General features: G+C 41.1%; 1 protein-coding gene across 1 annotated transcript in view; it reads left to right on the top strand.

The window, feature by feature from the left end:
• Window positions 1-556: 556 nt before the first annotated feature.
• WIF1 (WNT inhibitory factor 1) overlaps window positions 557-15,084 on the top strand; it is a 63,187-nt gene continuing 48,659 nt past the window's right edge. Inside the window, exons 1-2 of the mRNA XM_004582997.3 lie at window positions 557-948; window positions 1,412-1,551. Coding sequence (XP_004583054.2) covers window positions 801-948; window positions 1,412-1,551 — 288 coding nt within the window. The 5' untranslated portion in view covers window positions 557-800. The remainder of the gene's footprint in view (window positions 949-1,411; window positions 1,552-15,084) is intronic.

Genomic DNA, 15,084 nt, shown 5'->3' with positions numbered 1-15,084 from the left:
CTCAAGCTGTTCAAGCCCTACCACAGGGATAGGGATAGGCGCAGGTGTCATTAAGGGCCCATGGAACTCCCTGACGGGGTAACCTGCGTGGTTCCCTGGTAGGCTGTCAGGTCAGGCAGGTGCAGAACGTATGCTCATCTAGTGGAGCACCTGCGATCAGCATGGCCGCACAAGTTGAATCTCAGTTTAAACCGGATGGGAAGTCTCAAGATGCCAGCGCAGCAAGGAACAGAAAAGACGGGCAAAGAGAGAGGGCTGCTGGTAGCGAAAAGGCAGAGGAAGGCTAGTGCGTGTGTGGAAAGGTAGGGGGCTGTCAGCACCGTCATCGCCATCATCACCGTCATTGTCAGCACCGTTAGTGCTCGGTCACGCCCGGCGTCTGCATTCACCGCGGGGATCCCTCTGAGCGCCCCTCATTGAGTGCGCCCCCATTTGGCGCGCGATCCGCCCTGGAGCCCCGCGGCTCCGCCCCCCTCCCGTCTCCGCCTCGCCAGCCCCACTCCTGCCTCGCACCTCGCCAGTGCCAGCCCTTCCCGCTCTGCTCCCCAGCTGCAACCTGCGAGTGCTGGCATCCTCAGCTTTGCCTGACTGGCGTCTTTGCCTCCCCATCTCCCGGTTAGACCCTCTGGTCCTGCGCGGCTCGAACTCTCGCACCCGAGCCGGGAGGCTACACGTCCAGCCAGCCGTCTACTAGCGCCGACAGATCGGCCGGAGGCCCCTGAAGCGGAGCCGAGCACTTAAGGGCAGGTTGGGAAGGTGCTGCGGAAGTTTCGCCAGCGAGCCGGGAGGTCCGGAGCAGCATGGCCTGGAGAAGCCCTCTCTCTGCCGCTGCTCTGCGGCTTTGGAGCATCCTCCCGTGCCTGCTGGTGCTGCGCGCGGAGACCGGGCAGCCACGGGAGGAGAGCCTGTACCTGTGGATCGATGCTCACCAGGCCAGAGTGCTCATAGGTAAGCGTCCAGCGCGCTATCCTCTGCCTGCACCCTCGCTTTATCCCCTTCAGAAGGCGGGAGGCATGCGTTTGCTATGTTTCCAAACTTAATTTCCAAGGAAGATCGCGCCTCCTGTTAATTAGTTATGCGTATTTTCCACCTGAAAGGTCACAAACTTTTTTTCCGCAAGAATCCAAACGAGCGTTCTGCCCGTTCTGTTGATAATCTTTGCAACCTGCATGTGTGGGCGCGCGCAGCACTTGTTAGCTCCAGGTCCATTCCTTTTCCCTGGAAGCGTGCGTCCTTCGGCACCATATACGCAGGAGCCTTCACCCCAAGGGCGTGTTGATACCAAAGGCAGGTGCTTTGCGAGAAGAAATGACCCTGCTGACTTCCTTGGTTATCTCTTTGAGTGAAACTTCTGATTTGGATTTGTTCAAGTCCTTTTGGTTTGATCGTTTTGTTGCTATTTTTAAAACAGGATTTGAAGAGGATATCCTGATTGTTTCTGAGGGGAAAATGGCCCCCTTTACACATGATTTCAGAAAAGCACAGCAGAGAATGCCTGCTATTCCTGTCAATATCCATTCCATGAATTTCACCTGGCAAGCTGCTGGCCAGGTAAGTTCTGATAACCAGAAACAGTGAGGAAATAACCCTTTAACATTCCCACTGCCACATAGTCTGGGATATTTAACAATTTTTAGGAGTATCTTTAATGATTGTCAAAGCAAATAAAAGACTCATTCCCATTTGTTTAAGGTTGTCACACATAAAGACTCTCAAAATGTTATGTGCCCAGGCTCACTATTTTGGGTAAGGTTCAGTGTTGTGAGGTTACCAGAAATATACGACTGTGGACCTCAAATATGAACAACATTGTATTTCAGTGATCCTTGATGTTAAACTTGAGAATAATACATAAAAGATTCTCCCCTCCCCACCTTAGCATGGACTAATCACTTGCTACACTATTTATACTTCACAATACATTTTATAGTCTGTATGTATTTTTTTACATAGTGCATTTTTAAAAACTTGGTATGTAAAATGTTACTCATTGGAACCTTAATGCTGTAAACTTCTGGTAGCAATTCATAGCCTCAAAAGATGTCCTGTAAGAATGTTGTAAACTATTACAGCATAGTGACTTTTTTAAATTACCATTTTAAAAGCTTTATCATGGAAATGGAAAACTGCAATGTGTTTTTGAAAAGGCATTCATTTTGTTCCTTAGCATGTTAGTATCTTTATGTTTTGTACATATTCAGTATTATATTAACGGTTTCTAATTTTGAAAAGAATAGAGGAATAAAGTGCTTATGAGACTTTAATTTCTGTTAAATTGGAGAATTTTCTATAGAGGACAAATGGTAAGTAATAAATTCTTTTGCTCATTAGGTGGTAAAATGTGTCTACTATGAAAATCATTACAATTATAATTAAAATCATACTTTCAGGGTCTTTCTTATTCTAAAATTGCTTAAATGGCTATTTCAAGAAAAATGTGATTCAGAAAACACTTCATAAAAAATAACTGTTTTAAATTGAGAGACCACTGTGGGCCCCTCTAATTACCTGTTACAGTATGAGCATGGCTCTTTATGGCTGTCTCTCCCCCACCCCCACATCCCCCCAAGTTCCTTCTGTTTCCTTTCTCTCTTCTGACATAGAGAAAATCTAGACGCTTCTATTGCTGTGTGGGAGAGAGAGAGAGAGAGAGAGAGAGAGAGAGAGAAAGAGAGAGAGAGAGAGAATGAATTGACATTTTGCATTCAGGGAAGTTTAGAATAGGAAGTTCATGTCATCCAGTGACCCCATTTTGCAGATAGGTTCACAGAGCCTGTTAGTGCTCAATAGATTATTCCTTTTTCCTATAATGTCCACTTTATCGATACTCTATGGATAATTAAATTTGGGATATAGTAAAGTCAGTAATCAGTCAACAAGCAGGCTATCATGGTATCTTTTTCTTTTCACCCAAAACTGACTGCTTCTCAGATGGACTCACTGTTCATTCTGTATTTTTAGCAAGACATTTTTAGGCTTATAGATTTACAGATACCTAAGAACCTTCAGAAGTTACCTTGAACGGCACCTCTCTCCCCTAGCTGAGAGGGCTTGCTAACTGTACAAGAAACACAAAAGGTGGATAACTCTATTATTTCTTTTCTGTTTCCCCTTTTTGCATGTAAGTTTGTCTTCTGAATAATTCAATTCTAAGCAAAAGCTTTAATTCCATGTTATAGCCTCTCTTTTTATAGCATAGAGAGTATTTGTAAATATAGGCATATTGTTGATTACAAACTTAATTTACATATCAAGCAATCTCAAGAAGTATGTCTTGCAGAGCATGAGAAGACAGTGGAACTGGCATGAAGATGAAACTCTTAGCATCTATGTATTTTTTCTTTTTACCACATGGATTATACCATGCGCTAGACAATGTTAGCATCTGCTGACTGGCCTTGTTCTCTGGGCTCAGTGTTTTCTGCATGGATGTTTACAGGTGAAACCTGGTCTCTGTCTGGGGAGAAATGGTGGTAAGCAATGAAAGATCCTCATGTGCACGACCTCAGAATGCTTTCAAATATTACTTACATGTGATTCACTATAATCACTAAAGTTAAGCGACTCTAACTCCATAATATTTGAAATGCATGGACATTTTGAAGAGAGGAAAAATAATGAGCTCAATAGAAATTAAGTTTTGAAAGGCATCTATGGCTATGATACTCTGCTGGCTCTGTCTTCAGACGAGAGAGGGTATACCTAAGAAGCCGTTGAACTTGACTGGACAATAAGATGCTGGACTCTATGTTTGGTATATGCTTGCAATGGGGGAATCTCAACTGAACTTGAACTGTGGTTATGCAACAAGGTGGAGGAATCCACCATGGTGGGAGGGTTTGAGGAGGGGTGGGGAGAACCCAAGTACCTATGAAACTGTGTTACATAATACAATGTAATTAATGAATTAAAAATAATAAATAATAAAAAAGAAAGGCATCTAAGCCAAAACAATAAGATTTCTATGAAATATGAAAAATTCATTTCACCACCTATTTATTTCATCTAAATGATTTCAGATATTTAGATGTTCTGATAATATATAAACAAAACATATAATTACTGATGAAACTTTAAATTTTATATCTAAGCAGTTTTTGGCATCACATGCATGAAATTAACTTTAGTATTAAAGGCCTAATCAAAGCAGTAAGGTGTTACTGACTTCCAATTACTAAAGTGTTATCTAAAAGTGTTCTTAGGATATTTTAAACACTCTTCATATTCTACTTTACATAACAAATAGCAATCACACAGTGAGATTAATTTCCCCTATTTCAAGTTAATGAAACTTTTGTTTTAAATGAAGCAGGAGAAAGAGAGAGAGAGAGAGAGAGAGAGAGAGAGAGAGAGAGAGATGTTTGCTGTTTCAGTCCCTAGATAGCAATGATGGCCAGGCCAAAGCCAGTAGCTAGTAACTCAATCTACATCTCCCACAGGAGTGGCAGTGGCCCCGCTACTGAGACCATCACCTGCTGCCTCCTGGTGTCTAGATTGGCAGGAAGCTGAAGCCAGGACCTGGAGTCACAAAATGGAACCCTGGTACTCTGATAAGGACACAGCTCTCTTCCCCACTAGGCCAAATGTCCACGGTGGGACAAAGCCTTTAAAGGTGTTTTAAATATGTGCAGAATTGTGCATGCTTCTGTGTTGTTGATGTGCATGCCAGCTTCTTGGCAGGCCAGTTTGATTCTGATGGCCGAAAGTTTCGTATGGATCCTTTGACTAGGAAATATTACTTCCAGAGACTCATAAGGAAATAATCATGGACAAGAATAACAATTTATGTCCATTGATGTTCCTTGTCATGCAGTTTATAAAAGTAAAAACATGAACGCAACCTGGAGATTCAGTGATACTGGAATAATAAGAGTAATAAGGACAGTGAAGATATTTATGTGCGGTCACAGTTGATAAATCAAGTAGTCTACAACATAGTGTGTTCCATTTGATGGTAACTACAAAATAATTGGCATGATCAACCACTGATCCTCCAAGATGTGGACAATGATTACTTTGTCATCTGTTACATTTTGGCTTTTTCATAATAAATGTGTATTGACTTACAATCTTAGAAATTACAGTAAATGTGTGTTTGAAAATGAGTTTAGAAGTGTGTGGTGTTCTGTTGTTAGAAAACTTTGTTATTGGTATTATTTTAACACTATAGATCACTCAACAAGATGATGAAATAAATGGTCTCCTGAGTTACCATAACTACGGAGACCAGCAAATTCAGTTGTGTTTCTTTGTTCCTGACAAATTTCTTTGAAGTGCCCCAAAACTGCATAAAACGATGTTGCCTGAAACTGTTCTATCTGAACTTTTTCTCTCCTTAAAACTTTTATTTTCCATGAATGACTCTGCCTCCATTTTATCTGACAAAGCAAAATGATACTCATTTTCTTTCATACATCTTCTCAAGGCTTTTAAATGACAAGCATTTCTATCAGAGGGTTAGGCTTAAAGCAATTATTAGTAATAAAGGGGAAAATGTCCTTCATGATTTTGTATAACTTTTTAATAGTTAATATTTTTCCAGCAAAGCATGCTTTATCCTTTTATCTAAATTTGAGGTGGACAGGGGCCATAAGCAATCATTTTTGATCTTCTAAGTTAAGCTCTAATTGAACATTTTATTTGGAAAATAATCCTTTCTAAACCTAATGACTTTCAAGTAAAAATTTAATGAAAATTTTTGTTATACAAGTCTGAATTTTTAACATTAGGGCACCACTGCAAATTTCCATATTAATCAATTTAGTATACATCCAAAACATTTTTATGTAGCTGTTCATAAAATACAAAATAAGTCTTCATTCATCACACAGACCTGATTTAGATAATGATAGTATGTTCTATCATCTGCATATATTACAGTGATATGATTCTAGTGTTTCATTAATAGACTGTCTTTTTACATTGCCTTTTTTTTTTTAGTAGTAGTGATAGGTTTAATCTGAGCTATCTGTACAAGTTTCTTGAATTTTTTGTGACCCAGATTTCTGAGATGGGTGGCAACAGTGTAGGAGAATTTGGTTTCTATGGAATAGAAATTAACTGGGTGAAGATAATGAAACAGCATTTACTTCAAATTCACCAATAAATTACTAAGCAAGCTCTAGACAGCTAAACCAAGCAGTTCTAGTTCTCAGACCATGTGAGGTGTGCAGAACTCTTAGACCCACTGGCAGTGGGGTAGCTTCATTTTCCTCAATCTTAAGATGCTCAAAAACAAAAATTTGGAGTGGTCCTGTAGCAATACAAATGGAAGAGGAAATTTTTGTTTGCTACTCTGGGACTGCAGAAGGTCTTTAGTCTGAGAATTTCCATGAAATTCATGGAAAGTGTATATCATGAAATAATGCATGAGCTTCAGAACTTGGCTTGGCTAGTGGTGCTTTTGTCAATGGTTCCAGTCAGTACCACCCAAATTCAGCTTTAAAGTGAGGAATACACCCTGGGAAAGATGGGAAATCAAAAACAGGCCATTTCTCTAACAAGTGACTCACACTTTTCCAAATTTTAAAGTACAGAATTATTCTACTGACATGTTTCTGTAAAATCCACTGGCTAATCCTATTCCATCATTAAAATGCCCCTTAATGTCCCAGATAGCTTGTTTTTTTTCAAGGCAGCATTTGATGTGATGTAACATTGGTCCTATTAAACTTGGCTGTACTTTGTGGTCTCAAGTTTCTCAGTGAACTGGATGAGTTAGAGAGACCTGTATTAAAATATTCTTTCTCTGCCCTTCTCTGACAAAAATCTAAGGAAAACAATGGTAGGTAGCTTTTAATTCAAGTACTTCCCCTTCATCTTCAAAGGAACTGCCAAACACCCTTAAACACTTCTTTTGACCCCTGATGTTATGGTAACATTTATTATTATTGCTTGAACCTCTTAGAGTGTAGTGTGCACAAATCTTCCCGGTGGAGTTATGATTGTTTTGGTCGTTACGGCCCAAGTGGCATTCTACCTTTGCGCTCCTGGGGTGGGCTGTCATACCTAACAGTGGTTTTAGGTCACCAAATAGAGGAAGTGCTTCATTTTCTGACCTCTGGTCCTTGGTTTCAAAGTGGGAATGTGAATATGTTTACATATTCTGGGCATGAATTTTTAAGGGAGTTGCACCTATCAAAAGCACAGCTTTAAACTTTTAAGGTTGAGATTCCAGTATGCCATGGTGTTTTGCATTGTGGTGGTGTGGATCAAAGAGGAATTCTGCAGAGAGCCCAACTGTTTAGCAAAGCAGGCATGTGCCAGCCATCTGTTGGATCTGCTGATAGAAAACAGCAGCAAGTTTCTCCAACTTTTGCCAGAAGAAAAATTGGGAGGGGGGAGGTGGAGGGAGGAGGGTGCTTTATAGCTTAAGGGAGATGAGTTACAAGGTACCTTGTAAGCCACATCTGGTCTCTGGTGACTTACATGGCATGACTGTAAACTCTGCTGTCTTCATTCCACGTGGTGGACGAGCACGTAAACAAGCCTCTCCCGGGTGTCCTTGCTGTTTATTCCTGAATTTAAATTGTTGCATAAATGAAAGTCTTTTAAACTGTGGTGGAGCACCAAAACAGGAGGGTCAATAAACCATTTTATTTCAGATGAAACTCATTTCACTTAATTGTTCTCGATAAATACGACAGGTATTGTGAGGAGGAAATCTGAGGAATTCAAAATCTATTGAAAATGCCCTTCATCCTATTTCCAGCTCTTCGAAGGAGTCTTTGTCAGAATAGGGCTTCCTGTGTTGAAGCAGCTCAGCCAACTTGCTGAAGTCACACAGGAGTAACGCAGCTACAGGCCTGTGGATTTTTAGGTGAGGTTTGTTCATCCATGCCATCTCTCCCTCTGGCATCAACTAACAGAGAAGCACAGGCCATAAGGGAGGAATAAATACAGTTCCTGCCCTCAGGAGGCTCGTCATCTAGGACATAAATATTCCTCACGCTCATCCAAATGAGGTGCGAAGGGACAGGACTGGGAGCGGGCACTTTGCACAGTGGCTTAGATGCCACTTGGGAAGTTGTCATTTCCTGTTGGAGTGCCTGGTTCCAAGTGCTGGCTCTGCTCCCCAGTCCAGCTTTTCTGCTGCTGCATGCCATGGGCTGGTTTAAGTACCTGGGACCCAGCCATGGGAGAGCAGGACTGAGATCCTGGCTCCTGGCTTCTGCTTGGTCCAGTCTTGCTATAGGGGGAGTCTGGAAAATGAATTCACAGCTGAAAAATCTATGTTTCTGTCTCTCTTCTTTTCAAATAAATATGAATTTTTTTTTTTTTTTAAAAAAACAGGGTTGAGTGCACAAAAGAAGACCGGTTTTTTTTTTTCTTTTTGTTGTTTGTGTGTGTGCTGAGAGAGGAATAGGTCCTGGAACCATTCACTGAGTTCATAAAAGGGTGAGGTGTGAATTAATTCTCAAAGGATTGAGTTAGGCCCTCAAGGAAGAAAAACATCTTCTAAGTGGAGAGCCCATGACGTTCAAATGCATGGGAGTCTTAAAAGGGAAGGAATTCTCTATCTGGTTGGGATGGGTGGCAGCTCAGCCGAGAGGAGAAGGAACACATCAGGGAGGTTTGTCTCTTCTCCGACTTGGAGGGAATGGGCTCAGTGTCCAGTGAGGTCGCTTCAGGAATAAATTTCGATAACTTTTGGCATGATGGTGGCTTTTCCACAGCCATTATTTAGCTCTTTTTCTTAACTAAACCTTTGCAAGCGTTTGTAATGATTAGTCTCAGCTCCAGGTTGATTTGTGTGTGTGATGGAAACTGAAAAATAGCTTTTTGTGGGTGTATAGAACTAAAAAAAAATACTTTCTAATGGAGTCTAGAACTTTCAGTACAACATGAAAGGGATTACATCAGACAATGTCAATTCAAAAAAGGATTGACTTAGCATCTATTCTCAACTCATATACTATGTTATGATTCTAAAGAAAATTACAGGGGGCAGTGCAGTGGTTCAACAGGCTAATCCTCCACTTGTTTGATGGCATTTGGGTTTAATTCTTTGAATCTCCTGCTTAATGTAAGCTTATGAGAGCAGTATCTCCAAGTCTTGGAACATGCCTCTTGTTTGATATAAAACAGAAAGAAAAGGGCCTGCCGCAATAGCCTAATGGCTAAAGTCCTTGCCTTGCACATGTACACATGCACATCCCATATAGGCACCAGTTCTAATCCCGGCAGCCCCACTTCCCATCCAGGTCCCTGCTTGTGACCTGGGAAAGCAGTCGAGGACGGCCCAAAGCCTTGGGACCCTGACCCACATAAGCTCCTAGTTCCTGGCTTTGGATTGGATCAGCTTAGCTCTGGCCATTGCAGCCAACTGGGGAGTGAATCAGCAGATGGGAGATCTTTCTCTCTGTCTCTCCTCCTCGCTCTCTGTCTGACTTTGCAATAAAAATAAATAAATCTTAAAAAAATAAATCAGCTGACGCATGAAGGAATGAAGCACACTAAGGGGCTGGGATTTAAATGCAGGCAGTTAAGAGCCAGAGCCCTTGCTTTTCTAAGTACTGAACTGAGGTAGAAACAGGGAAAGATTTGGACTGAGCACAGAGGCTTCACCAAGCAAGGGTAGAACAATAAAGCTGGGGTGGAAAGGCTGCTTATGCATTAGTTGAATAAGCACAGAGGTTATGGAGGTGTATGGGAACATCATGGGAACAGTGATGATGCCTGCTGTATACAAGGGAACATACTGGGGGCTGCAGATTGGGGAAGATGAGAACTTGAGACCCGACATTTGTCAAGGCCACATGGAGAAACAGCAGATCCCATGGAAGGATCCCTTAACATGTTTGGGCTCCAGTGCTTGTATCTCCATGAAAAGCAGTTTGAATTCCCTCTAAACTCCCTCTAAATTTTTAAAATATCATGATTCTTCTCTGAAGAATCTCCCATCACTTAACATTAGCATGTTTGTTCAAAATTCAGTATCTGTCTCTAGACTTTTAAAACTCAAGGTCCTGCTGTGGTTTGGCTATTCATTTGGATGTTGAATGTCCCCCTAAGGCCAGTGGGTTAAGGGTATGGTCCCAAGATATTTGCAGTAATGGTACTTGATGGAGGAAGCTTAATCCAGACACAGTGCTTGAAGGTGGAGCATGCAAGTGGGGTGTATGTGACTGGATTCTCTTTGTCAGTTAGAGTGGAGCCTCATGGCCAATCATGATGGCTCTATAGAGACAAACAGATGCTTAGCCTCCAACCTGTCAGGTGCTGCTCTCGGCTGTCTCAGAATGTTCCCCTTAAGAACACTGTTATCAGAGGCCGAGTCAATGGGGCCACACAATCTTGGGCTGTGAATTTTCCAGACCATGAGGTTTTAAAATAAACCTCTTTTGTTTCTACATAGCTTGTTTCAGATATTTCACTATGGCAATGAAAAGCTGTCTGATACAGACACAAAGACTCTTTAGCCCAGATCGTCTGGTTGGTTGCTGATCTTAAAACCATTCACATCAGAATCCTCCTTTAGTTCTCCTATGTTGGTAGTAATAGTCGGTACTTAGTGGCGCATACCTAGACTAGCCATTGTTGTAAGCACCTTCTAGAATCTTCATAACAACCCTGTTATCAGTACTATTATTATCTACCATTTATAGGTAAGAAAACTCAGACATTAGGGAGTTAATTTCCTTGCCCAGGACCACACAGGTAAGAACTAATAGGCACACATTTTTGTGCCTCAGAAATCTTCCTCAGATCTACATTGATAAATTTTGGAATATCTTCTCATTTCTAAGAAAAATAACTCTTACAATATTTCCTCATTGCAAAAAAGAGGAAAACTTTTCAATGCTTAGTACATGCTAGATCCTGAAAATACAGGTTTTCATGTAGGAAGTCACCAGCTGGGGGAGAAAATTATGTTACTAGGGTAATGATAACTGTAAAAAGTTCTATGGCCAATATGGACAAGGCTTTCTGTTGTACTTAAGGATCTGACCAGAGCAACTAATAGGAGCTGAAGTCCAGCTCCCACATTGCTTTGCTAGTCTTATGCCCTGGCACAGAGCCACCTGTATCCAAAGGGGGCACATCTACCTACTTTTCACAGAGTTATACACACTATCTGTGGCCTTATAACTGTCCTAAGAAAAGTGTTTCAAGGGCATAAAGTCTGAATATTTTCCCATTGTCTAGGTAAATGCACAATTCTTAAATGCTGGAGAATACATCACCCAGGTTTTGAAAACTTAGTCGTCAGAGAGCCACCAAGATATAACTCATAAGAGGGAGACAGAATTGAGAATTATTTATATAGTTGGACAGTAACACTTATTTACAACCAAATGGCCTATGGAACAGAATCAAGAAACATGTATCTAAAAACATAATTTTTGGAAACATTGCAACTTCTATGTTCCACAGTTGACTTCGTCTTACAGGTAGTGGGGAGCCAATGTCTGGAAATTGGTCATGTTTGTCTGAGGCATGATTTTGGTGACAGATGGTAGGAGCTGAGGATGAGGTTCAATTAGGAAATTATTTCAGACACCATAAAAGGTAGGGAGGACTCAAGGCACAAGGCAGACACTGGGGAAAGAGAGACAGGGAAGAAGGGAGAGAGGAAAGGTAAGAGAGAGACAGATTGATTGATTTAGTCTAGGAGTGTTAATTACTCTGGGTAATTGACAAGACATATTGAATATAGGTATTAATGCAAATGAGTGAATAGAGCATGACTGTGAGACAGCTGGGTAGTGATGCCTTAGAAATTATAGAAGCCAGAGCAAAATAGTTTGTGGTGCAAAGGCAATAATGTCTACTTGGAAATTGCTGGATGCATATTTTCCACTGAGCATTGAAATAGCAAAGTCTGGTAGACAGCTGAAGCACTGTGATCCAGGAGCTAATACATGAAGCAGAGAACAGAAACACTGATTCTGAAGATGGGAGTCCTTCCTTTCATCCTCCGTCACTCCCTCCTTTCGATCTCAATAAATATTTGTTGAGGGCCTACTTAATGCCAAAACTTGTGCTGCCTTCTAAAAGTACAAATTTAAATTGGATACGAAAGGGATCTCAAAGAGTCCTCAAAGAGATCTCAATCTAGTGTGGAAACAGTTATGACTCAAATGAACGATTATGGTTGTGATATAAACATGCTATGGAAATAGCAAAGAGGGAGCATTATTTCTGCTGGAGGAAGGAATTATCTGACTGGGTTCTAGGCGTGCTTCACAATGCACCCTAGGGCCTGTGAGCTAAGATATGCACTTTTATTCCTCTTCACTTCATGGCTTTTATGACTGAAGTCTTATGACTCTTGTCTTCTGCTTGCCATTTATTTTTTTGGAGATGAATATGGCTGAAGTCATGGCATAATGCGGTAATATAGCAAGTCAGCTTTCCCAAAGGAAAAATATAGAACTACTCTTGAGGAAATTAGCTTGTGGAAACTGACTGATTGGCCTGAACAAACTTACAGGGCTTGTAAGTATACCTTGTTGCAAGGGCTATTTCAGTAACAGTCATAATGAGCCCTGGGGAGGGAGGATTCCCATGTGGAGGCAAGTTCACAAAGAACGTCTCCTGCTCAAAGCAATAATCAAATGGATTCTCGAGCATCTTATAGAATTTATCTCATATTTGGCTTTTAGTACTTAGTGAAGTTATTTGATTCCTATAAATTGGAAGTTCAATTAGTATTCCTATTCCCAGTAGAACTTGATTAGGATTTGAGGTTATAGTTCTACTACTGTCACTTACAGCAACAGCCAGCAGATGGCAATCCGAAAGCTACATGTTTGTGGAATTTTTAGTATCTTTTTCAGGGCTGCAAGTGTCCCTAACAGAGACCCATTTGTGGAATATTGTGTTATTTTTGTTACTCATGTCACTACACCATTAAAATATCCAATAAGCTGAAAAGTACTCAAATTCAGTGCCACTGATCACATTAAAATTCCTTATGTTTGAGAGAATATCCTTACTAAAAAAGTGAGTGATTTAACACGTATGATATGTATCTCACTTTAAATGGTTGTTCTCATTCTCTTTGCACATTTATCCCAGTTCTTCTTTGTCTTCTCTTATTGTATACTAAAGTTGTTATTTACGAGAGAGAGAGAGAGAGAGAGAGAGAGAGAGAGAGAGAGAAGACAGCATCCTCCCATCATTTGGTTCACTTCCAAAATGCCCTCATGTGGCCCGGGCTGAGGCCAGACTTGGGAGACATGAGCATGATCCAGGCCTTCCATGTGGGTGACACAAGTTCTCACTGCTGCCTCCAGTCAGGAGCTGGAACCAGGAAGTGAGTCCAGGTCCTGTGCTGTGGGACTTTCACACCTAATCGCTGGTTAAATACGTATCTCTCAATTTCTGAAATGTTCTAGATCTTTCCTTTTGGAGAAATGACTTATTCTCTAACTTGTGACACAGTAACATTTGTCATAGTCATTTCTAGAAAGTTAATGGCAATGGGAAATAAAATACCTTGTGACAGGGCACTCTTTTAGGCAAATTTTAACAATATTTCCAATTGTGCTGATCATAGAAGTTCTTGTGCGTGAACCAAAATCTGCATTTCCAGTATTGCCTGAATATCCTTAAACTCTGCCAGATTACATTTGCAGGGCCCTGCCTTGCTGATTTGTCCCCTCTCTTGTTCAAGTATTGCCCCTAGCTCATGTGCTCCTAATCCCTACCGAGCCAAGACAGCTAGGTCTAGGTCTGTGGACCATCCCAGAGGACATAGCCTGATTTGTGTTGTTGCAATGGTGTCATGGTGACAAGGCTGCTTGTTCAGGAGCACATTCAACATTCCTGTACTCTATGCATTCAAAGAGCCAGGCTGAAATGCTTTTTCCGTAGACTGTAGGGCCTCAAAGTAGCTTGCGCAAAAATAGCGAGTCTACTTCTTTCTTCAGATTGGCATTGCACTTTGTTACTTGGTACCTAAACAACGTGGCTTAGGACTCTGACCACAACTGGAGACAGCAATATCAAATTCAAGAGCAATTTCCATATGGAGTCAGGTCTAGTCCTTAAACAATGCCCTAGAATTTTTCAGTACAAATGTGCACCTCCTCTTCGCCTGCCTTATTTCCCAGGAGGCGGCATAGACAAATTTCCTAATATCAGGTCCAATGGATTCCATGCATGTCAAGGGGTGCCACAGACCAGCAAAGACAGGGCTGAATCACAAATCCCAAGTAAGTTCTCTTTCTGAGTGTTCTAGAGCCAGCAGGAAAGTGTTTGAACCCCTTTTAACCAGCATTTGATGCCAGCTCCCATGTCCTTTCTCCATACCAAACTTGCCCATTTTTTTCAGCTGAAACACACAGTTCTGTATTTCTTTAGTCTTGATACCTGCATACTTCTCAAAAGTATAAAATTGCTGTAGGTGATATTTGCTGGCATTTTCCCCATATAGTCACATGAGCAAAGAAAGAGTAGAGTTTTTCTACGCTTTGTCTTAATGAGCTATTAGTGCCAGATGGGAGTCATGGGGCCAGAGAAAGACAGCCAGCCAGATCCCAAGCAGGGGAGTGTGCTGGCAAGATGCCCAAATTCCTCTGTAAGTGAATGGTGTCCCATCCTCTGAACTCACAGTGTCACACTGAGCTGGCCTCGGGAGATCTGGCTTCCAGCCCAGCTCCCACACCAGCTATCTGGGATCTCAAACACATTTTGTTTTATTTCTCATCTGAAAATGAAGCAGTTTCTTTCCATTCTAAAATTCCTATGATTTATTATTATCATTTTTGCATTCTTGTTAGCTTTGTGTTTGAATTCAAATCACAGAAAGAAAAACAGCTTGGATGACATGGTGACTTGTAACAAACCTTTTTAAAAACTTAGGGAAGAATTCACTTTTTCAAAACATTGTTTGCCTGAATAATATTAATACAGTGTATTGAATTCTATTTCAGGCAACCTTTATCTGGTTTTTCCATATGTCAAGTAATTGAAACACATTATGCAAATGCATTTGGCTGAGCCTATAAAAAATAAATGAATGAGTGCCCCCTTAGTACTAGAAGAGAGTGAGGCCCTGAAGAGTTTAAATTGACCAAAGTTTTGTTTGTGTTGCCTTTTGCCTGACTTGGAGAACAGTTTTGCTCACTGCTAAGC

The sequence above is a fragment of the Ochotona princeps genome, chromosome 15 (assembly GCF_030435755.1).
Source record: "Ochotona princeps isolate mOchPri1 chromosome 15, mOchPri1.hap1, whole genome shotgun sequence".
NCBI classification, from domain to species: Eukaryota; Metazoa; Chordata; class Mammalia; order Lagomorpha; family Ochotonidae; genus Ochotona; species Ochotona princeps.
This window is presented reverse-complemented; position numbering and strand designations above follow the sequence as displayed.